The sequence below is a fragment of the Chelon labrosus genome, assembly GCF_963514085.1.
Source record: "Chelon labrosus genome assembly, chromosome: 16".
NCBI classification, from domain to species: Eukaryota; Metazoa; Chordata; class Actinopteri; order Mugiliformes; family Mugilidae; genus Chelon; species Chelon labrosus.
The window spans coordinates 632739-656735 of record NC_140349.1 but is presented as its reverse complement, the minus strand read 5'-3'; the positions used below and the strand labels follow the sequence as shown (position 1 = coordinate 656735).

At 48.5% G+C, this 23997-nt stretch overlaps 1 protein-coding gene across 1 annotated transcript; it reads left to right on the top strand.

Moving 5' to 3' along the window:
* Positions 1 to 207: 207 nt before the first annotated feature.
* Positions 208 to 23997, top strand: rims2b (regulating synaptic membrane exocytosis 2b; the record flags this gene model as incomplete). The annotated part of the gene is made up of 37 exons (XM_084563651.1): positions 208 to 386; positions 2526 to 2558; positions 2696 to 2797; positions 3114 to 3324; positions 3943 to 4118; positions 5209 to 5383; positions 5465 to 5693; positions 5771 to 6052; positions 8200 to 8264; positions 8416 to 8535; positions 8610 to 8709; positions 9843 to 9966; positions 10043 to 10080; positions 10171 to 10259; positions 10348 to 10383; positions 11551 to 11681; positions 11802 to 11973; positions 12231 to 12390; positions 12537 to 12560; positions 13650 to 13718; positions 13938 to 14073; positions 14362 to 14469; positions 15494 to 15544; positions 15626 to 15691; positions 15785 to 15844; positions 16207 to 16374; positions 17105 to 17214; positions 17553 to 17585; positions 19755 to 19777; positions 19864 to 19961; positions 20448 to 20588; positions 20938 to 21122; positions 21332 to 21467; positions 22067 to 22179; positions 22277 to 22378; positions 22474 to 22613; positions 23424 to 23997. The coding sequence occupies 37 exons, from the start codon at positions 208 to 210 to the stop codon at positions 23610 to 23612; spliced, it is 4374 nt and encodes a 1457-aa protein (XP_084419777.1). The 3' UTR covers positions 23613 to 23997.

Genomic DNA, 23997 nt, shown 5'->3' with positions numbered 1-23997 from the left:
GAGGGATGTGGATAGATGTGATAAACAGGTGGAGGGTCTGATGGGGCAGATGTAGCAGAGGTCTGACCGCTGCTGTGTCCGCTCCTCACGACTCTCCTCCACCTGGACAGTGATGTGGCCTTCATCATTGTCACCATCATCATCATCACCTCCATCATTGATTGATCAGTATTACTCCTCCTCCTCCTCCAGCGGACCTCAGTCAGGATGTCTGGGCCGGCCGGACCTGCGCCACCCGCCCGGGCCGAACCTGCACCGCCCGCCGGGGCCGGTGCAGGTCCGGAGCTGCCGGACCTGAGCCACCTGACGGAGGAGGAGCGGAGCATCATCCTGTCGGTGATGGAGAGACAGAAGAAGGAGGAGGCGAAGGAGCAGAGCATGCTGAAGTAAGAGATCAGACAGAGCCTTGATTTATCACACAGGATTCATTTCAAAATAAAAGCCTGCTAATGCCGCAGCAGAGAAAGGAGGAGTGACAGTGACGTCACGTGACCTCTGACCTCCACGTGAGTCAGCTGACTGCAGGTAGAGGGGTCACCTGAGTCTTAGACTTCCTGTCAGAGACTGATGAGATTCACTCATCAGCTGCTGAGGTCAAATAAGAAACATGAATAATAACAATAGAAAACACGTCATTATTATTATTATTATTATTATTATTATTATCAGCCTGCTCTTCATGGAACCAGTGATGTCATTGGTTCTCAGAGGAATCACACCTGTTTCACTTCTAGACTCCGCCCCCTCCCCAGGTGGAGGTGATGAGGTCATTTTCTACCGTGTAAACAGGCAGCAGAGAAGAAGAAGGCTGCGTTCAGACTGCAGACGGATCTGATTCAAATCTGATTCCTTCTCATATCCGATTTTTAGGGCTGACTGTTCACACTGCCTTTAGCAAGTGTCCAAATCGGATATGGTTCTGTTCAGACTGGGCCACATTCTTCACCGGTCTGATAGGTTGCTGTAGCAACGAGCGGAAGCGTCATTCAGCGCGTGTATTTGTCAGACGTCATATAATTGCGACAGCGACAAGCAAAACAACAACAAACAACACGATGGATGTACGTCACGTCAGTGTAAAGATTTATAAGGCATGCAGTTTCTTCCTCTGTCCAAGGCGAATTGTTTTCAAAGTCCTCCTCCATTGTGATAGCTGTAATATCACTGTCCGTGGCCGTAACGTGGCTCCTCCACAACGGAAATAGGCACGCGGTCTGGCACATTGGTTCTGGCCTGGCGTCGCGTAAGTGACGTCACGGACAGTCAAAACCCATCTGAGTGTTGGGAGCTGTTCAGACTGAGACGCATCTGTCCATATCCGATACGAATGCGATATGAAACTACCTCTGGATGTGGTTTGCAACCGTTTGGCAAAAATCGGATTTCATGTGATCTGTCACTGTTCAGACTTCAAAATCGAGATCCGATTCAAATCTGAATGGGCTAAAAATCGGATTTTGGCTGGCAGTCTGAACGCAGCCTAAGAGACGTCTGGAGGAAACAGATGCGTGATGATTGGACCTTCATGATGACGTCACATTGTCTAAAGTTGTTTCATTGGTGCAGGTGTACATGTTACCCAGAATGCTTTGCTGGTTGGTTGGTTGGTTGTAGACAGTGACTGAGCTACACCTCAGGTTTTATTAGGTTTCACTTTTATTCTGACATGAAACCAGGAACTGAACCCAGGTCAATGATCATTGTCATGGAGACCGTGATCAGCTCATTAGGCGCGTTCGACTTCATGCAGATCTGTGCAGATCTGACTTGACGTGATGCATGCTGGGTTGTTCTGCTCATAGACCTCAAATATGATTGGTTAAAATGAACTTGTTCTACCCAGCATGCATCACGTCAAGTCAGATCTGCCCAGATCTGCATGAAGTCGAACGCGCCTAGTAATTAGTCACATGAAAGGGGCGGGGTTTTAGTCAGCGCTATTTTCTATAAATTAGTAGGTGGTGCTTCTGATTGACGCGTTAATCAGACTTGGTCAAGAACAAACAGGTGCTGTGGCATCACTTGGGGGCGTGGCCAGATGGACTCCTGTCTGATGCCTTGCTCAGAGGAAGTCTAGACCACATGTCTGTGTGTTCTTTTAATCGTTGACGTGTTTTATTTCTGTTTGTTTTTCCAAAATAAGAACTGCTGCTGATGTTCTTCATTCCTCGTTTAAAGAATAGAGTGTTGTGTTCCAGGCGTTCCTCCTCACTGACCTCTGGAACCTCACTGACCCCTAGAACCTCCTCACTGACCCCTAGAACCTCCTCACTGATATCTGGAACCTCACTGACCTCTAGAACCTCCATGTTGACCTCTAGAACCTCCATGTGGACCTCTAGAACCTCTCTGTGAACATCTAGAATCTCCCTGCCAACCTCGAGAACCCCCTCACGGACCTCTAAACCCTCTTACCAACCTGTAGAACCTCCTCACTCCTCAGTGGCGACTAGAACCTCCCCACTGTTTATACGTTTGTGTCTAAGTTCATTTTATTTTATTTTATTTCACGTTTGTGTCTGTAGGGATCAGGAGGAAGTGAAACCTCCCTCAACCACGTAAGTACCTCAGTCAGAACTACTTCCTGTCCTGGCCACGCCCCTTTCCCTCGTTGACCTACTTCCTGATTTCCGAACTCCTCCCACTCCCAGTGAATCTGCTTCCTGTCAGCTGACTGTCTGTGTTACCTGGACAGGTGGAATCCGTTCTCAGGGTTCAGTCATTTGGTCAATAACGTTGCCGCCAACGTGTCCGAAGTTCTTCAAGTTAAAAGTCCAACTAACGACGAGTTTCAGACGTGAGTAAAAACCAGAAGCTGTTTGTAGATGTTCAGACAGAATGTTTGAGAGTCGTGATCTGGATCAGAACCCAGAGCTGAGGTCAGACATGGTCAGAGCTAACTTCTGCTAACAGTCCCATAATGTAACACAGGTGAAGGTCTGAAGGACGTCACTGTGATGGTTTCATTCACTGGTTGTATTTGTTTGACCGTTAGTCCACGATTATTTTAGTCTCTAGCGTCCGTCCTGTTCCAGGGAACCTCAGACACCATCGGTATCTTAAAGTGTCTCCACACAGATTCTAACCCTCTGCCCCCCGCCCCCCCCCCACAGGAAGCTACATCAGCAGTTTGAGATGTACAAAGACCAGGTGAAGAAGATGGGGGAGGAGCCTCCGGTGGCTCCGACGCCGAGGGCGGAGTCTCCCACATGCGGTGTCTGTCGCAAAACCAAGTTTGCCGACGGCTGTGGTCGAGCCTGCTGCTACTGTCAGAGCCGCTTCTGTGCCCGCTGTGGGGGGCGTGTCCCTCTGAGAGCCAATAAGGTGAGAGTGTCTTCACTCTGTTATGACTAAAACAGTGCGACCCCCAGTGGACAAGTTAAGAATAGCAGCTACACTTCTATGTCTTCTGTGTCTCATTTACGTAAATTGATATGGGGGGCCACGGTGGACAGTGGACGGTGGACGGTGGACCCTCTGCTGGGACAAGCAGAGACAGATGATGTGGATGTTGTTCATCAGGACGTCTTTAATAACTCATCATGGACACGTTCTTCTGATGGATCTATTAAAACTATTTTTTTGTAGCTGTGAAGGTTTTAGGATTAAGATAAGAATGAATATGAATTAATTAAATAATGAGGGAAAAGACTATAAATATAAATATGTCTGTTCTGATGGACTGAAATAAGAACATGTCTCAGTGTAAACAGAAAATGATTTATCAAGATCCAATTAAAGCTAATAGTTTATTAATGAAAGAAATTAGAACTAATGACAACACATGAATTAATACGTTAATGAAGTTAAAGCCCTGTGTGTGTGGTTGTTGTTGTGTTCTGACACCAGGTGGAGCCACATGTTCTGTAGAGACTGGTCTCGTCACCACCAGCCAATCAGGCGTCAGTGTTGTGTTGCTGATTGTGTCTGTACCTGTTGCAGGTGATGTGGGTGTGTAACGTGTGCAGGCAGCAGCAGGACATCCTCATTCGCTCGGGGGAGTTTTACTCCAACACATCGCTGCTGTCTGCCAATCACAGCTCACACGGGGCTCCTCACCCACCAACGCAGGGGCCGCCGGGGGCCACGGGTCCCCTGAGTAACGGAGCCATGGAGTGGTGAGTGGTCCCAGTCTGCTGATCAGCTGATCTTTATCGACTGATCACTGGAATCAAAGTGTGAATGAGAGTTAATTAGGTTCCTCAGGTTGTTGTTAATTAGAGTGACCTCACAATACACACACACACACACATCTACAAACACACACACATGTAATCAGATTAACAGATTAATAATCCTGTAGTTCACACAGGATTACTGCTGCTAAATACAGAACACTAACACACAGGCTAATACACACAGACTAATACACACACACACACACGCACACACACACACACACACAACCTAACACACACAGGCTAATACACACAGGCTAATACACACACACACACAACCTAACACACACACAAGCTAATATACACACTTATTAATACACACACAACCTAACACACACAGGCTAATACACACAGGCTAACACACACACACACACACACACACACACACACACAACCTAACACACACACAACCTAACACACACAAGCTAACACACACATATTAATATACACACTAGCTAATATACACATATTAATACACACACAGGCTAACACACACACACACACAACCTAACACACACACACAGGCTAACACACACAACCTAACACACACACACAGGCTAATATACACATATTAACACACACACACACAACCGAACACACACAGGCTAATATACACACATATTAATACACACACAGACGAACACACACAGGGTGACAGCAGTAATTTCCTGTGTGGGCGGAGCCACACAGAGTCTTGAGTGGGCGGGGCTTCCAGTCTGCTCCAGCCGTCAGTCATAAACCTGCTGAGTGTGTTGATGTGTCGACATGAAGCTTGAGACGACGAACAGCTGAAAGAAAAACAGTAAGAGGCTCGTTATGATGAAATAAGATAAAATGAGATGAAATGAGATGAAATGAGATGAAATGAGATAATACTTTATGTTTATTACACTCTGTGTCCATGTGGTGTGTGTTTTTAACCATTGTGTCTATGTGATGTGTGTTATTACACTCTGTGTCTGTGTGATCCATTGTGTCTACAGGCCCCTCCCCCTTTCTCTCTGATTGGTGTTTGCTGTGTGATTGACAGGAGGCAGAGCCCCCCAGGGTCGTCTTACGATGGTGGGGAGGGCAGGATGCCTCGCTCTCCCTCTGACTTGGACCGCCACACTCGCTCACCGTACGGCTGCCATGGAAACAGGGAGGAGGAACTTCGGGCAAGGAGGCGACCAATCAGAGACGGACGAGGCCGCTGGCACTCACAGGTTAGGTTGTGTTTTATTAAACTCACACCGTCATCAAGTTTCAGACTGATTGATGACATTGGCCTTCCTCTCCTGGGTCAGGACCATCCTCTGGACCAGGTTCAGGACGAGCGCGAGCTGCGGCGACGCCAAGAGGAGGAGTTTCAGGCTCGTTACCGTAGCGACCCGAACCTGGCTCGTTACCCGGTGAAGCCACAGCCGAGCGAGGAGGCCATGAGGATGTTAGCTCAGGTCGGCAGGGTCCGCCACCAGCGCCGCCACAGCGACGTCTCCCTGGCAACCGCTGACCTCCTAACCCCGAGGCACGCAGGTAGGAATACGGCCAAGAACCGGCGCCCGGCTTCCTTCCTCGACCACACGCCGTCTGACCCGTTGTCTCCCTCGCAGCTCTCCGTCACAATCGTCCTCAGGGATTGGTCGTGTCTGGAGGACAGAGGTCGCTCTCTGTCGACCGGGCAGCCAATCACGCCAGCCCCACATCTCCACGCCGCAGCCCGTTACCGCAGCAACACCTGGACCCAAGCGCCGCCCTCAAGATGAAGTCGGCCAGTGAGAACGCAGCGCAGAGGGGACGGAGGATGGGCAAGATGCATGTGATTGGTAGCTTCAGCAGCTCGGAGGAGGAGCTAGTGACCACGCCTGACTATACCAGCTGTGATGAGCCTGACCGTGAGTGGCTACATGCTAAGCGCTAGTCACATGAAGCCTGAGAGTCAGAACTGAGGGATAAACAGACAACCAGCAGACACAAAGAGATGGGGGTCAAAGGTCACATGGTGTTTTAGTGAAGTGATGCTTTAATCCTCCAGACTCTGATTGGCTGTTAATTTAGATTAGTTTATATTTCTGTCTGACAGCAGCTCAGCAGCTTTTTATACGAATTAAAAGAGTTATTAGAAAACTTTTAATAGAATCAGTTGAATAAATAAAGACGTGGAACAAGAGCTGAGCTTCTTTTAGGTTCATGTCTGGTTGAGTCCTTTCAGAATAAAAGCTGAACATAAAGAGATCCATCAGCTTTTAAAGTGTAAACGTTCATTTGACTCCAGATAAAGAACCACGCATGAAGAGAACCAACATACTGATAAAACAGACGTTCCTCTGCCTCCTGTTGGGGAACCCTAAGACCATGTGAGAAGAACAGGAAGTAGAGAGTTCTCTCTGGCTCTAATTAGCTCAGTGTGATAATCTTCTTACGACTGAATCTGTCTTCACCTCCAACCAGCTTCACCTGCACTTTCTCTGCAGGACACCAGAGGGTTCCACAGAAAACACTAAGAACCGGAATATGAGGCTGGGACTTTACTCAGAGAACAATAGAAGTAACTTCTGTAGTTATTCAGGACGTTCCTATCATTGGCTTCCAATCTTGAGTTCCTCTGGTCCTTTGTTGTGGCTCAGTTCTGTGGGTTTTTTTGCTGATCCATTGGGTTCTGGTGTTGTTTCAAATGACACTGATGTTCCACATGTTTCTGTAAGAACCAGAAGTCCTCAAGAGTCCCTCTCCACTGCTGTGGCGTTCCTGTTGTGTTGCTGAGGGTTCTGCAACTGTTTCCTGTTTTCTGGGGATATGTTGTGTCTTCCTGGTTCTGCAGATGTTCTCCTGCTCTGCTGTTCTAGTAACGAGAGCTGGAGTCGTTGCAGTTGCTGAATGTGTTGTGATTAAGTTGCTGGCGGCCGTCTCTCAGGAAGTCAGGCGTCATGTTGATGAGTTAATCTGCTGCCTCCGTGTCATTGGACCAGATGTCACCTGGTCAGAGATTAGGAGCTCTGATTGGCTCAGAGGAGTCCAGGCTCCTCCCCTGGAGGTGACTGAGCAGCTCAGAGTCTCTCTTGGTGCTGACGTGAAGACATCAGGTCGGAACAAGACTAACGTTCATTTTCCACAAACCGAGGTGATCCAGGCCTAAAGGCACCCAGAGAACCCTGGAGGATCATGGAGAACCCCGTGATAATCTGATCCAGATTAGGTACCGGTCCTGGACCCGGCCCCCCCGGTGCCGAATCACCATCTCTGCTGTCGTTCAATTGGATTAAAAGAGGAGAGTGTGGATTATCAGGAGTCACTGCATAGACACAAAAATAGAAACACAGACTGCAGGAGGCAACGCAACTGTGGACAAACCAACCAGCAACATGTCGGCCCTCCCCAACAGAGGACTAGTCCACAGGAGTACGGGGTCCCCGGCTCATCTGGGGTTTTGGTGACTTCCTGGTTACATCTGCAGCTCTGATGTGGTGGATCAGCTGGAGGAAGGCAGCGGGGTTAAGGTGGCGGTGTTACCCAAACTCAGCAGCCTCCACTAGCGTCTGTTTTACTGTCTGACACAACAGGCTAATTCTGTTGATGCTAACAGTGCTAACAATGCTAACAGACTAATTAGAGTCAGGTATGTACTGGTCTGCAGCCTGTAGGCAGAGATCGGGGCAAACAGCACACAGAGCTGCAGGTTCACCTCCTCCTCTTCATCGTCCTCGTCCTCCTTCATGGCGTCCTGACCTGTGAGTACAGCAGAGCCCACCTCCACCCCACCCCGACCCCCACCCGCCGGCCTCCAGACCCCAAGAACACAATGTTGGTTCACGTCTGATGGTTCACGTCTGATGGTTCACGTTGGTTCCACTGGTCTGGCGTCATTAGGGTTTCTCTGTGCTGATTGGTTGGAATTATGACAGGTGATCCCAGAGCAGTGACCTGAGGCGTGACGACAGGATGAGACCGGATCCATGTGACTGACCTCCATGACTCTTCTATCTGAAACCTAAAAACTGATATAACTGTTAAATGACGTTTACATGATTCTTCTGGTTGCTAGGAGACATGGACAGCCAATGGTGGGATCAAGGTTCCTGGCATGGCAAGCCTGCACCCATGTCTATGGTGAGTCTAAGCTCCGCCCCCTCCATGAATTATACTAGCAGCCCCGCCTCCACATGTCCTTGCTCCTCAACACTATATAAAACATCAAACTTCTCCTCCAGCTGATTGTTGCTGTTGCTAAGTAACAATCATGTGTTTACCACTGTGTCAGCAGCCGGTCACGTGGCAACCGTCTAAAGATGGAGAGCGTCTAATTGGTCGAATTCTGCTCAACAAGAGGATGAAGGATGGGACGGTTCCCGCAGATACTGGGGCGCTGCTGGGACTGAAGGTGACTCTTCTTCTTCTCTTTTTTCTTCTTCTTCTGCTGCTGCTGATTCTTACTCATGGTTCATCTGTTTTCAGGTGGTTGGTGGGAAGATGACAGAGTCTGGTCGTCTCTGTGCATTCATCACCAAAGTGAAGAGAGGAAGTCTGGCTGACACCGTAGGCCACCTGAGACCAGGTAAACACACCTGAGACCAGGTAAACACACCTGAGACCAGGTAAATACACCTGAGACCAGGTAAACACACATGAGACCAGGTAATTACACCTGAGACCGAGTAAACACACATGAGACCAGGTAAATACACCTGAGACCAGGTAAACACCCCTGAGACCAGGTAAACACACATGAGACCAGGTAAACACACATGAGACCAGGTAAATACACCTGAGACCGGGTAAACACACATGAGACCGGGTAAACACACCTGAGACCAGGTAAACACACCTGAGACCAGGTAAACACAGATGAGACCAGGTAAACACACACGAGACCAGGTAAACACACACGAGACCAGGTAAACACACCTGAGACCAGGTAAATACACCTGAGACCAGGTAAACACACATGAGACCAGGTAAATACACCTGAGACCAGGTAAACACCCCTGAGACCAGGTAAACACACATGAGACCAGGTAAACACACATGAGACCAGGTAAATACACCTGAGACCGGGTAAACACACATGAGACCGGGTAAACACACCTGAGACCAGGTAAACACACCTGAGACCAGGTAAACACACACGAGACCAGGTAAACACACACGAGACCAGGTAAACACACCTGAGACCAGGTAAATACACCTGAGACCGGGTAAACACACATGAGACCGGGTAAACACACCTGAGACCAGGTAAACACACCTGAGACCAGGTAAACACAGATGAGACCAGGTAAACACACACGAGACCAGGTAAACACACACGAGACCAGGTAAACACACCTGAGACCAGGTAAATACACCTGAGACCAGGTAAACACACATGAGACCAGGTAAATACACCTGAGACCAGGTAAACACCCCTGAGACCAGGTAAACACACATGAGACCAGGTAAACACACATGAGACCAGGTAAATACACCTGAGACCGGGTAAACACACATGAGACCGGGTAAACACACCTGAGACCAGGTAAACACACCTGAGACCAGGTAAACACACACGAGACCAGGTAAACACACACGAGACCAGGTAAACACACCTGAGACCAGGTAAATACCCTGACTGACTGAGGCAGTAGTGCTTTGCTGTAGGGATCACATGGACTGGGAGGGTTGTCATCAACCTGTTCTTCTCTGTTCCAGGTGATCAGGTTCTGGAGTGGAACGGTCGGGTTCTTCAAGGGGCCACGTTTAATGAGGTCTATAACATCATCCTGGAGTCTAAACCTGAGCCACAGGTGGAGCTGGTGGTGTGCCGACCGATCGGGTGGGTGATGGAACAAATCACTGACAGCGATGTTTCCGTGAGAACGTTATTAACAGATTGTTCTTGTGGTTCTCAGAGATGCTTCCAGAGCAGCAGACGTCCAGCTGGACTCCAGTGAGTTACACAAACTAAACCTCCATCCTGCCAGAGTTAAATACCAGAGTTAAACCAGGTTCTCTCTGAACCTCTCCTTTCTGTGTTCAGGTTCCAGTTCCTTCGACTCTCAGAAAGTTGGGCCGTCCATCTCCGTCACGTCTCCCATGAGCCCCAGTGTTCTGTCCGGACAGGTCTCTGTAAGTTTACCCAGCATGCACTGCACAGACTCACAGTCAATCAGCTGATCGTTAACGGTCCTTTTCACGGTGACACGTGTTCTTTCAGAACGTGAACAGACGTCCTCTGGTTCCCAGGATTCAGGTAAACTGTAGAACAGAGCGGTTTGTTCCACCTGTCGTTGCTCTGTAGTTTAGTTGTTGAAGGTTAGGCTTCAGGTTCATGTCTACATAGATGCTTAAAGTAGAACCTCAAATATTCTTCCTAGTTCTGTCAATCGGAGTTGCTGTTTCTGTATCTGTTCTGATATCTGGGCTTCCACATGGTGGTTCTTGTGTTCTGCAGGGTCCCTCTGTAGCTGCCAGAAATTCTGCTGTTGTCCTTTTAGGTTCTACTTCAATGGTTTCTGGGTATCATTTGGTCTCTGCTGCCATCAGATCTGAGGGTTCTCTGACAGTCCCATAGAACTTTGGTTCTGTTCACAAAGTTTCTTTTTACATGGTTGTTTTGCTTTTACTAGGAGTTTTGCCTTCATGTCAGATAGTTCTAATGTTGCTACACTTGGTTCCATTGCTGTTCAGAGGGACTCTTTATCTGTGTGCTCTGAGGTTCTCTTTATTATCCCAGCAATTCTGCTTCTTCTCAGTTTTTGTGTGAAGAGAACCCATGGCATAGAAGTAATTAAAACAACTCGACTTTCAAGTCGCATCCAAAAGGTTCTTCAGTTCCAACCAGGCCGGTGGGAGTCCCAGATACTTAATCTTTTGTGGGATCATTGGAAGTCGCGAGGTTCCTGCTGATGACTACCACAGTTAGGGTTTTAAGGGTTCTTAGTCCAGTTGCTTTATTCTGTTGTTGTTGCTCCACCCATTGGCCCATGCATATCTGTAGTTCTTCTCATGTTCTCTGAGGTTTCTCATCGACCCTCTGTGGTTACTTTGTCTGTAGGACTCTTTGTGGTTCTTCTGTCTTTGTGTATTATTCTGCTTCTGTTTTATGTTAATTTCTTTCACCAAGGTTCCTCTGTTCAGGTGTTCTCTGCGGGTTGTCTGATTATAGGGTTCTCTCTATTGTTATTTATGGTTATACTAGTGTTGTAGAGGATTTTCTATAAAGGACTATACTTGGTTCTATTATGTTTGGAGCTGCGTTTGTTCTATGGCTTTCACAGCTGTTTGGAACGCGTCACTGTGCTGCAGGGTTTTCCCCGTAAACACACAGAATGGTTCCGTAGACAGAATGGTTCCGCTGATGTTCTCCACACTACCTCTGCAGTTGAGTCTGATGCCGTTCTGTGGTTTTCTTTTGCAGGTGAAGCTGTGGTACGATAAAGTCGGTCATCAGCTGATCGTCACTGTTCTTGGAGCCAAAGAACTTCCTGTTCGGGATGACGGCCGACCCCGGAACCCATATGTCAAGATCTACTTCCTGCCAGACAGAAGGTAAAAAAGACGGAACCTAAACCTGGAGTTTTATGGACCAGACGGTTCTTTAGCAGAACCTGTAGAACCTCTGGTTGGGTTTAATAACTGGCCATTTATCCTCCGTTCCTGTCTGAACAGTGATAAGAGCAAACGGAGGACGAAGACAGTGAAGAAATCGGTGGAACCTCGGTGGAACCAAACCTTTATGTACTCACCGGTCCACAGACGTGAGTTCAGAGAGCGAATGTTGGAGTTAACGCTCTGGGACCAGGCCCGGGTCCGAGAGGAAGAGAGCCAGTTCCTAGGAGAGGTGAGAACATGAAGAGCATGGAGAACACATTGAAGCGTATATTCTTCATTTATCTTAAAGGAACAATCTCCTGATCTAATAATCACTGTGGTTATGTTATGTTGTCTCTTTGTTTTTTGGTTCGTTCTCTTGACGTTCTCCATCCACCCTCTGTATGTTTCACACCTTTACATCCTTTCTACATTCATTTACATACATCTTCTGTACATTCTCCATCTGTTTTCTGTCCGTTCTTTCTTGACGTTCTCCGTCCACAGGTTCTCATAGAGATGGAGTCGGCTCTCCTGGACAACCAGCCTCACTGGTACAAGCTGCAGCTTCATGACGTGTCGTCTCTGCCGCTGCCCAGTGGTTCCCCCTACCTGCAGAGGAGAGGACTCCAGGCCGAGCCCACGCAGAGCAGCAGGAGGCTGCAGAGTGAGACTCTACCGCTGCTCACACCTTTTCTCACCTTTATTATGTTTAGAAGTGTTTCGTTGTCGTTGTCTCGTGTCGTTTTGTTTTAATGCGTTTTTCTTTCTCTGCTTTTGTTCACATCGTTTTTCTTTTACTCTTCCATCCAGACAAAGATCCGTATTATAACTCAGGTAATAACACCTGTCTGTCTGCTGACTCTTTGTGTCTAACTGTGAGGAGACACTGTTTTATAATGTTTTCTGTGACGTCAGCGTAACGTGATCAGACTATAAATCCTCTGGTAGAACGTTCTATTGGATCTAATCAATCAACATGGCTTTAAGTCAGGATGTCATCAACAAGGTTCATGGTTTCCTGACATATGTACAAGTTCTAGACATCTGTAAAATGTTCCCATGGGTTCACTGGTTCTTGACAGGATTCTGGGAATTGTTTTGAGGTTCTGAAGTTCATTAATGGTGAACAAACACTTCTATTCAAGAGCTACACCGAGTCCACAGCAGAGTCATCCTGAAGGTGCCCCATGGATCTAAACCTAATGGGTCCTTTAGAGGTGATTTCATGAAGGGGTTTAGGTTCCTTTAATAGTCTCCAAGTGTCCTCCAGACAGAGAGACCTATAAATACTCTCTGTGGCAGCTCTGTGGACTCCTGGTGGTTCTAGGGTTCTGTGAAGAGACATCAGTCATCTTTAAAGTGATCCCAGCGTAGGTGTCCAGTAGTTAGTGTTGTGGGTTCTTAGAGGATCTTCAGCTTTATCCTTATATGTGTCCCAGGGGTATCACAGATGTTGAAATAAAGATGTTCTCGGGATCTACGAGGTTCTCCTGGGATTAATGGGCAGTTGTGAGACCTCACCAGTGAGGGCTGTAGAGAATGGCTGTCAAGGCAGGGGTTATTGAGAGGTGGATGGGATCTCCAGGATCATTCTGGGACTGTTCTTGATGGAGGTTCTGGGAAACTCATACAGTACTACTGGATTCATGTTACTCTCCTGTTTAGACTCTGTGTTGTGTACGTGATAATGAAGTTGAATCTATGAATGTTCTCATGTTCCGGCATCTCTGTCGTTGTCCAGCTTGAGGTTTCAACCTCGGTTAAAGTCAGTCTCTCTCAGTTAAAGAGTTCTCTGACGTTGCTGAAGCAGCTCCTCGTGTCTCTGGGTCGTATTTGTTGACCTTCCTGTGGAGGATTATGGACGAGCTGCTTACAGGATTAAACAGCGTCCTCTGTCTTCATGTCTCTGCCGTCTCTTTGCAGGGTCTCAGAGGATCAGCGACAGCGAGTTTTCAGATTATGACTGTGAAGACGGCATCGGGGTGATATCAGGTGAACTCCATATCCCATCATGCACTGCATCACCTGCACTCGGATCAGTTATTACATAAGACGGATGAAGCCTGGGGTTAAAATCATCTTAAAGTGATTTTATTTTACAGTGATGTTTGTTTTAGATTTAATCTGGTTCTCTGGTTAAAGCGCTCCACGCTGACTCAGGTTTCACGTCCACATCCCTCGGCCGTGACGGTTTTACTCTCTGTTTCTCAGACTACAGACAAAACGGACGGGATTTCCACAGCTCCACCCTCTCAGTGCCAGACCAGGTGATGTCAGCCAATCACAGCTCTCGGTCCGACGTGGCCAGGATGAGGTCACGGTCGCCAAGTCAACCGCCTCCTCAAAGGTAAACGTCCGTGTGAGGTGAGATTCAGACTGAGATAAAGTGACACAAAGAAAAGTCTGAAATGACTTCACAACGAGAAGAAAGAACAGAAGCTGCTTCAAGAAAACTCATGATATGAAATGAGATGATGCTTCTGTCGTACTTGTTTTATCGTTACCTTTTGATTGGCTACCCTTTTGACCCCAGGCAGCCAATCAGATTCCTGCAAGGCCTCACCTTCTCTGTATCACCCTCTCTCCATCTAACCATAACCTCTGAACTCTCTGACCTTTGACCTCTGGTTGCCAGCGGCACCCCACTGTACCCGTTGTACCGGGAGGACGCCGTCCGGCTGCTGCGAGGCTCCAAACTGAGCCGAGCGTACTCCGACGCCAGCCAGTACGGCAGCCCGGACAGGTAACCACAGCAACCTGAGCTGGGTCACCAGGACTCCAGCCAATCAGGATGCCATCTGGACTTAGCCATCTCAAGTAGTGCACCCATCAAAATACAGGATTTAGTCCTGGTTGTAGTCCTGGCTGTAGTCCTGGTTTCCTAGTGTTCCTAGCTATAGTCCTGGTTGTAGTCCTGGTTATAGTCCTAGCTGTAGTCCTGGTTGTAGTCCTGGTTGTAGTCCTGATTATAGTCCTAGCTGTAGTCCTGGTTGTAGTCCTAGCTGTAGTCCTGGTTGTAGTCCTGGTTGTAGTCCTAGCTGTAGTCCTGGTTGTAGTCCTGGTTATAGTCCTAGCTGTAGTCCTAGCTGTAATCCTGGTTGTAGTCCTAGCTGTAGTCCTGGTTGTAGTCCTAGCTGTAGTCCTGGTTGTCCTGGTTGTAGTCCTAGCTGTAGTCCTGGCTGTAGTCCTGGCTGTAGTCCTGGTTGTCCTGGTTGTAGTCCTGGTTGTAGTCCTGGTTTTAGTCCTGGTTTTAGTCCTAGCTGTAGTCCTGTTTGTAGTCCTGGTTTTAGTCCTAGCTGTAGTCCTGTTTGTTGTCCTGGCTGTAGTCCTAGCTGTAAATGGCCGTGCTTTTATATAGCGCTTTTCTACCTATTGGTTCTCAAAGCGCTTTACAGTCATAGACACATCTACCCATTCGCTCACACAAGCACACACACATTCACACACCAGTGCCACGCACTGGGAGCGACTGGGGGTTCAGTGTCTTGCTCAAGGACACTTCGGCATGTGGCACATTCCGGGGATCGAACCGCTAACCCTCTGGTTCGTGGACAACCCGCTCTACCTACTGAACCACAGCCGTCCTGGTTGTAGTCCTGGTCGTAGTCCTGGTTGTAGTCCTGGTCGTAGTCCTAGCTGTAGTCCTGGTTGTAGTATTAGCTGTAGTCCTGGTTGTAGTCTTAGCTGTAGTCCTGGTTGTAGTCCTGGTTGTAGTCCTAGCTATATTTGTACTCCTGCTCTGACCGTCGGTCTCTCGTTGTGTCCAGGAGACAGTGGAGAAGAATGTCTGTTGCCAACTCTCTAGATTCCCACGACAGGTACAGTTGCCTCAGTAGTAGTCATGGTAACAGCTGTAGCAGGTAAACGTGTTCTCACCTCCATGTTGTTGTCTGTGGAAGATATATAAATGGTCCAAACCCCACCTGGACAAACCACATGATGAATGGGAGCTGTGAGGACTACAGGTGAGCCCCAGGGCTTCTGGGTAATGTAGTGTTAGACGAAGATGGGTTGATTTTTACCATGTTCCGGAGTTCTGACGAGTTTCTGTTCTTCAGTCAGGACTTCATCCCAGACTTCCCCTACGAACCTGACGCCTATGATGAGGAACTCCTCAGGTAAACAGACGGACGGACAGTTTGACTTTCAGACAGACGGACAGGTGTAGAGGACAGGTGTAGAGGACAGGTGTAGAGGACAGATAGGGTTTGTCTTAGGAATCTGGATATGGCATTGTCCATCTTGAGATGACGTCTTTCACATCTCTCATCATTCATTGCTGTCTGCTCTCTCACTGAGGCCTTATGGGAAATGTAGGCTTTCTTCTTTGTTGGTGTCAACTCCAGCCTCCAGTGCCTTATACTTCCTGTTTACCAGCCCTCTGCAGGTGATGACCACCTGGTTGCCAGGTGACTAACTAATCCACCCCAGGTGCAGGTGTTGGGGGGATGTGGGTGACGGTTGTCATGGTGATGTGCAGGTACAGTCGGGGGATGGACCGGAGGGACTACTACAGTCGCTCTCGCTCAGCGGACCAACGAGCGATGGCAGATCGTCCGGTCTGCACGCGCTCACACTCCACCGACAGAACTGACTCCACCCACTTGAGGTCTGGACGCTCTGCTCCCCCCTCACCTGCTCCAATCAGGTGACCCACAGCCGTCCAATCAGAAAGCAGCTCCAGAAGCATGACGTCTTTTGTTTTCTCCCATCCATTGACGTCTCTGATTCTTTTCATTTTGTCTCTCAGCATGCTGCTCGTTGGTTTCTGTTGTCCTGTTCGTTGCATGTTGCTCATGGTTGTTCATGTTTGTTCAACTCTGACACAGAAATGAATTAGATGAAGGACAGAATGAGGACAGCCTCCATGAGAGAACTGATGGACATCAGTCACAGCAGACGTTTGGGTGGATGTCCCTCAGAGATTAGTTAGTAGAAACATGGACGTCCTGGATTTATTAGTGACATTAGCGTCCATCGGTCCTCGTCTCCATGTCCCTCTCTACGATCAGTAAACGTCCTCACGCTCTGAGAGACTCACCCTATAACATCTGGAAGTGGTTGAACGTCTCAGGTGTGTTCCTGGTCCTCAGAGGACATCGGGATGATTCCTCAAACCAGGAAGTACCCGCAGGGGTCTGATTGGTTTAAACATCTTGAAGTCAAGCAGCTGTTGAAGCCTGAACATCTGGAATTTATCTGACTGGACTCAGTAACTGTAAACATGAGACAGTAGATAGAGCTGCTAGCTAATATCTAAGCATCCGCAGAAAGAAGACTTATACTTTCTAATGACTATGTGACCATGTTAACCTTTGACCTTTGACCTGACCTCCCTCTCGTCAGCCATCTTGATTCCTGTGTTTTTTTTCCAACAGGGCAAACGCTCGGGGGGGTTCTGGCCTAACGAGCCCGACAGGAACGCCAGTCTGCAGCCGCCGAGGACGCCAGCTTCCCTCTGTCCCTCCCAAAGGAGCTCCGGACAGAGGTATGTATGTCCAACCAGCCAATCAGCTGCACAGCTATGGTTCACACAGGAAGTAACCTGGAAGGAATATGAGCTGACTGGTGTTTTCTAACGTGATGTCTGATCGGCCTTGAGTTTAGTTTTAACAGACAGACAGACAGACAGACAGACAGGCGTCTCCTTGTTGCTGTCTGTCGTCTGCATTAAGGTGGAAGTTGATGTTTAGCTGTGATCATGTCACGTCACATCCAGGATCAGCTCCAGGTTGAATATTCTAGTCTTTGGTTGATGTTTGTCAGAAACCTGGAGAAAGTCTAGAGGCTGAAGTTTGAATTAATATGACGACTGATGTCTTTCAGATGGAGGAGAGGCGTCTGACTGTGTGCAGACAGGTACTGTTCGATAGAACTAGACGAGTTCTGCTGGTAGAGTCTGTAGCAGTAGTGATGTGGAGAGAGTGGAAGGAAGGGATCTAGACTTCCCCTAAAAGTCTCTGGAGCTTCTCCAAGGGGTCGGTGTCACGTTGGTCATGGTTTCTAAAATATATCAGACTTCAGCTTCACAACGTTTACTTAGAAAATGAGAAACTCTGAAAAGAAGAAGGTATGAGTCTGGTTACCACCGCTACCAGAACGAGACGGACCTTCATGTTGCTTCATGTCCACCCTCACTCACGTCCTGGGTGGACCTTCAACCTTCAACCTCTGACCTCAGCGTCAGAGGTTGAAGGTTGAAGGTCCACCCAGGACGTCCCACCACAGCTCTTTAGACTTTTCAGTATCAAGTGTTGCTCTTCTCTGTGACTGAAGGTGATTCTCCAGTTTGTCCAGGAACATTTTCAGATCTGATCCTGGTCCAGATTCAGGTTCTGGCTCCGGTTCTTCTACCTGCACAGCTCGTTGCCTCTTCTCAGTTTTCCTGTTATTTCCCAGAGTTCCTAGAACTAGTCGTGTGATTGGTCGCTGTTGAATCAGTTCCTGTGGTCGTTCAGCATCTCATTGGTTGTTTTTATGCATGTCTTTCATCATCTCTTCATTTCCCTTTTCTCGAAATGTTCATCAGTTCTGGCCACTCCCACCTCAGGAGCACCACCGCCAACCGCCGTCTCACCCACCCCTCATCATCAGATCCCTCCCACTGTCCACAAACAAGCCCCTCCCCCTGTCAATTATCAACCACCTCCTCTTATACGAGTCCAAGCCCCACATCCTCCACCTGTCCAACCGCACCCAGCCCCTGGCCATGCACCCGCACCCGCACCTGCACCTGCACCCACTCCCGCACCTGCACCTGCACCTGCACCAGCACCTGCACACGCACCTGCACCTCCACCTGCACCTGCACCCGCACCCGTACCCGCACCTGCACCTGCACCCGTACCCGCACCCGTACGCGCACCCGCCCCTCCACCTGTCCAAGCACCCACACCCGCACCTGCCCCTCCACCTGTCCAAGCACCCACACCCGCACCTGCCCCTCCACCTGTCCAAGCGCCAACCCTCACACCTGCTCCAACACCTGCTCCAACACCTGCTGCATCACCGGCCCCCTCACCAGCCCCACCCCCACAGACTCCAGGTGTGTACATCACAGGTTTGACATATCTGTCTAGTCAGTGTAGACCAGTCTATCCAGATATCCACCATTCATTCATTCATTCATTCATTGATATGTCCATCTTACATCACACTGCTGTCATCACACCTGTCCATGTCAGAGCTGGAGAGACGCTCAGCGACACCTGGAGGAACCAGAAAAGGCAAGTCCAGTCTCAGGTGGACTGATTCGGGTTCAGGTGACCCTTGTCAGAGTGTGTTAATGTTCTCAGGTGTGTTTTGATGATGAACACACCTGCTGTAGTCTGACCAATCACCTCTCTGTCTGCATAACGCAGAGGTCACATGGGAGGACCAACAGAAGAGAACAGCCAATGGTATGATACCACCTGTTAGCCACACCCACCTGCAGACAGTTAGTAGGCGCGTTCGACTTCATGCAGATCTGTGCAGATCTGACTTGACGTGATGCATGCTGGGTAGAACAAGTTCATTTTAACCAATCATATTTGAGATCTATGAGCATAACAACCCAGCATGCATCACGTCAAGTCAGATCTGCACAGATCTGCATGAAGTCGAACGTGCCTAGTCTCTAGATCATGTGACCAGATTACGACCTTTGAATCTTGAATTTTGTTCCCGCCCTATTCATTCATCTATTCATTCATCCATTCATTCATCTATTCATTCATCTGTTCATTCATCTGTTCATTCATCTGTTCATTCATGTTTTTATTTTGTTTCCGTCCATCGTTGTCGTCTGAAGGAGGCGTGTTGCCAGCGACCATAGAAGGTAGAGACGTTTTCCTCTCTGAGCTGCTGTCACTTTAAATGTTTCTGATGACATCATAACGTCAGCTCTGCTGTTAGTGTCAAACTGATGACATCACGTGTGACATCACTTCAGTGTCTGGGAATGTTTCCTCGTTAAATTTAAATACATCAACACGATGACATCACTGAGTATTGTAACGCGCTAACTGTCCTCTCGTGTCTCTGCAGGTGTGATGAAGGACATCTCTAAGGTGAACAGAAACCACATCACACCGCTGCTCATACGTCTCCTCTGAGTTCACACCTTCTCACCTGTTCACCTGAATTCTTTCTGCAGATGAGGGACAGTCAGTCCTTTAAATCCTCAGACAGTGACGTCAGCGATGTGTCGGCCATGTCCAACGCCTCGGACACTCGATCTCTACGCAGGTTCAGGTGAGGACATGAATATTTCACAGATCAGGAACCAATCACAGAGCAGGAACCAGTAGACTTGTGGAGAGGCTGGTATTCATGACTTCATCATCAACATCATGAAAATGTCACCAACACAGACCATAATCCAAGATGGCTGAATACGTATCAACAGTGAGTGAAAGCTAACTGTGGCTAACCTAGCTAACATGGCTAGTTAGCAACATCCCGGTACTCTGAAAGAACAGGTACAGCAGATCCATCATGGTTTCACTCGGTGTGACTCATTCATTAGTCCAAGGTAAACGGAACATGTTCCATCTGAACATGTTCGTGGTTCTACTGCTGCTCGTCGTGTTTTCATCCATCAGACTTCACCCTGTTGCGTTATCATGCTACTTGTGTTAGCACTGCATTAGCACTTTGGGTTAGCATGAACTTCATCTCCATCATTCTGCATGTTTCTGTCTGCATGTGGCCGTTGTCACCTCTGATTGGCTGAGACAGTCGGATGGAATCTGTGGAGAGCCAGTCAATGGAGTTGGGGACGGGATCAGAGGGAGTACAGGGGACAGCAGAGGGCGGAGCCACACTGCAGAAGAGCGAATCAGTGGAGGAAGGAGAGGAGGCAGTGCCTGAGCCTTCAAAGTAAGAACGTCTGAATCAGAGAAGTCGTCCAGGCGGTGAAGCTGCCTCCTGTTTGCTGTTGAGACCTGTCTGTCCTCTCAGGTGTTTAAGCCCCTCCCACTCAGGTGACAGACAGGTGTTTAAGTCCCTCCCCCATCCGGTGTCAAGCAGCTGCACCCTCCCTATCAAGTAACAGACAGGTGTTTAATTCCATCACCTTCATGTGACAGACAGGTGTTTAATCCCTTCCCCTCCAGTGTCAAGCAGCTGTTTAAGCCCCTCCCCCTCAGGTAACAGTCAGGTGTTTAAGAACCTCCCCCCCCCCAGGTAACGAACAGATGTTTAAGCCCCTCCCTCTGTCCTCCTGCAGGGCGCCACCGGGGCCCGGAGCTCCTCTCACCAAGTCGTCGAGTGTGGGAGGTGAGATTTGTTCGTTGGGGAGAAACGACGACGACGATGACGACAAGAAGCGTCGGTCGAGTTTTGGTGCGAAGATGATGGGAATGGTCGGACTGGGAAAGAAGAGTCAGAGCGCCTCACAGCTCAACCCAGAGGGTCAGTCTGACAGATGGACAGAACACTTTAACCTGTCCTCTCAGTCCGTCCTTTAAATGATGAATGAATGAGTTAAGGATGGGGCCGGTCTCTGCTCTGATTGGAGGACGACGTCTCTCTGCTGCCCCCTGCAGGCCAGGTCCAGTCAGAGCAGAGGTTCAGTGTGAATGAATTCATCTCCTCTTTCTCGTCTCTCTTAATTCTTCCAGAGGAGGAGAAGAAAAAGAAGGTGATAAGACTTCCTGTCCAGAGGAGTGTCGAGACCGGATTGGCCGTCGAGTTCAAATCACGTTTCACCCGACAGCCGAGTCGAGACCCTGATGCCGAGGACCCCAAACCTGGAGCGTACGAATCACTTCCTGTTAACGATGACCCTGTCTGGTCACTTCCTGTTACTGTGGTCCTCCAATCATCATGAGACGCTCTGCTTCACTAATCTGATTCTATTGTAATTAATTAACAGTCTTTAGTTTGTCTTTAGTCGTCTTCATCTTCCTCCTTCAGATATTTTTTCAGGGAGCAACAAAAAAACACTTTAAGACTATAGAGCAGAAAGTAAAGAGAACGAGTTTGTTCTTCATTCAGAACCAGATACTGTAACTGTTGACAGTAGCACGCTAGCTAGCATTAGCCTGGAGGGCTAGCGTGGTCACTGTGAAAGCAACGATGTCAGCAGATCATTGAGCAGATCACATGACAGGAAAATGTGATGAAGCATTAATAATAGTTTAATTAATAACATTAATAACAGTTTAATTAATAACATTAATAACAGTTTAATTAATAACATTAATAATAGTTTAATTAATAACATTAATAACAGTTTAATTAATAACATTAATAACAGTTTAATTAATAACATTAATAACAGTTTAATTAATAACATTAATAACAGTTTAATTAATAACGTTACTAGTAATAATAATCATATTATTTCTCGTCAGTCTGATTTTTCCAGGAGTCAAGTTGGCGTCAGACAAACAGTTCACCGGCTTCCTGGAGGGATTAGGCCCCGCCCAGCTAGCAGGACGCCAGACTCTGGCCACGCCCCCTATGGGTCTGTTTGCATGTATTCATTATGTCTGTGTCTTTATGTGTTACACTGTGTTACTCGCTAACACATAAGCTGCTCTGATTGGCTCTCTGCTGGTCAGGTGACATCCAGATTGGGATGGTGTACAGGAAGGAGCGTCTGGACGTGGAGGTGATCCGAGCCCGAGGGCTTGTGGGTAAACAGGGCAACAAGAACACTCCAGGTGAGAAATGCAGCACTACACAATACTACACACTAATACACAATAATACACACACTACTTACAGTTACTGTGATTTGTTCTGGTGTGTGTTGCAGCTCCGTATGTGAAGGTTTATCTGATGGACAACGGGAAGTGTGTGTTGAAGAGGAGAACTCGCCTGGCGAGAAAAACTCTGGATCCTCTTTATCAGCAACAGCTTCAGTTTGAAGAAAACCCAGAAGGAAAAGTTCTACAGGTAAAGACACACCTGTCTCACACACACACCTGTCTCACACACACCTGTTTCACACACACTACTGTCTCACACACACCTGTCTAACGCAAAGGTGTGTGTGTGATGTCACTCAGGTCAGGTGTGTGTGTGATGTCACTCAGGTGTGTGTGATGTCACTCAGGTCAGGTGTGTGTGTGACGTCACTCAGGTCAGGTGTGTGTGTGATGTCACTCAGGTGTGTGTGACGTCACTCAGGTCGGGTGTGTGTGTGATGTCACTCAGGTCGGGTGTGTGTGTGTGATGTCACTCAGGTGTGTGTGATGTCACTCAGGTCAGGTGTGTGTGTGTGATGTCACTCAGGTCAGGTGTGTGTCAGGTGTGTGTGACGTCACTCAGGTCAGGTGTGTGTCAGGTGTGTGTGACGTCACTCAGGTCAGGTGTGTGTCAGGTGTGTGTGACGTCACTCAGGTCAGGTGTGTGTGATGTCACTCAGGTCAGGTGTGTGTCAGGTGTGTGTGTGTGATGTCACTCAGGTGTGTGTGATGTCACTCAGGTCAGGTGTGTGTGACGTCACTCAGGTCAGGTGTGTGTGATGTCACTCAGGTCAGGTGTGTGTCAGGTGTGTGTGACGTCACTCAGGTCAGGTGTGTGTGATGTCACTCAGGTCAGGTGTGTGTCAGGTGTGTGTGTGTGATGTCACTCAGGTGTGTGTGATGTCACTCAGGTCAGGTGTGTGTGATGTCACTCAGGTCAGGTGTGTGTCAGGTGTGTGTGTGTGATGTCACTCAGGTGTGTGTGATGTCACTCAGGTGTAACCCGTTGTCTCTGCAGATCATCGTCTGGGGCGACTACGGGCGGATGGACCATAAATCCTTCATGGGAGCTGCTCAGATCTTATTGGACGACCTCGACTTATCCAACATGGTGATTGGCTGGTTCAAACTGTTTCCTGCCACCTCATTGGTGGACCCCGCCTTGGCCCCGCTGACCAATAAGGAGAGAGAGGGCGGCAAGTCGTAGCGTCGAGTGGCGGGACTGACTGTATCGTCATGGTGATGGGCGGGAGGGGGGACAGGACGGGGCCTAAAAAAGTCCCATGATCCTCCTCTGCTGCTGCATGCTGCATGATGACGTCACAGTGTCATGATGATGTCACTGGGAGGAGGGAGGCCCCGCCCCCTGATCCTCCCACAAAGGGCAGAGCCACGCAGCAAAGGATGCTGGGAAAGGAAAGGAGAGCCACGTTCTGCTGCCAGCCAATCGCAGCAGCTCCTCGGGAGTCATGTGACTGTTAGAGGCATGACCGTTTCCATGGAGACGCAGGAACATGGAAGATGAGCTTCTTTATGTTTTTGCATGGAACGATGAAAAATCATCAGTAAAAAAATAAAAGATTCTCAAAGGT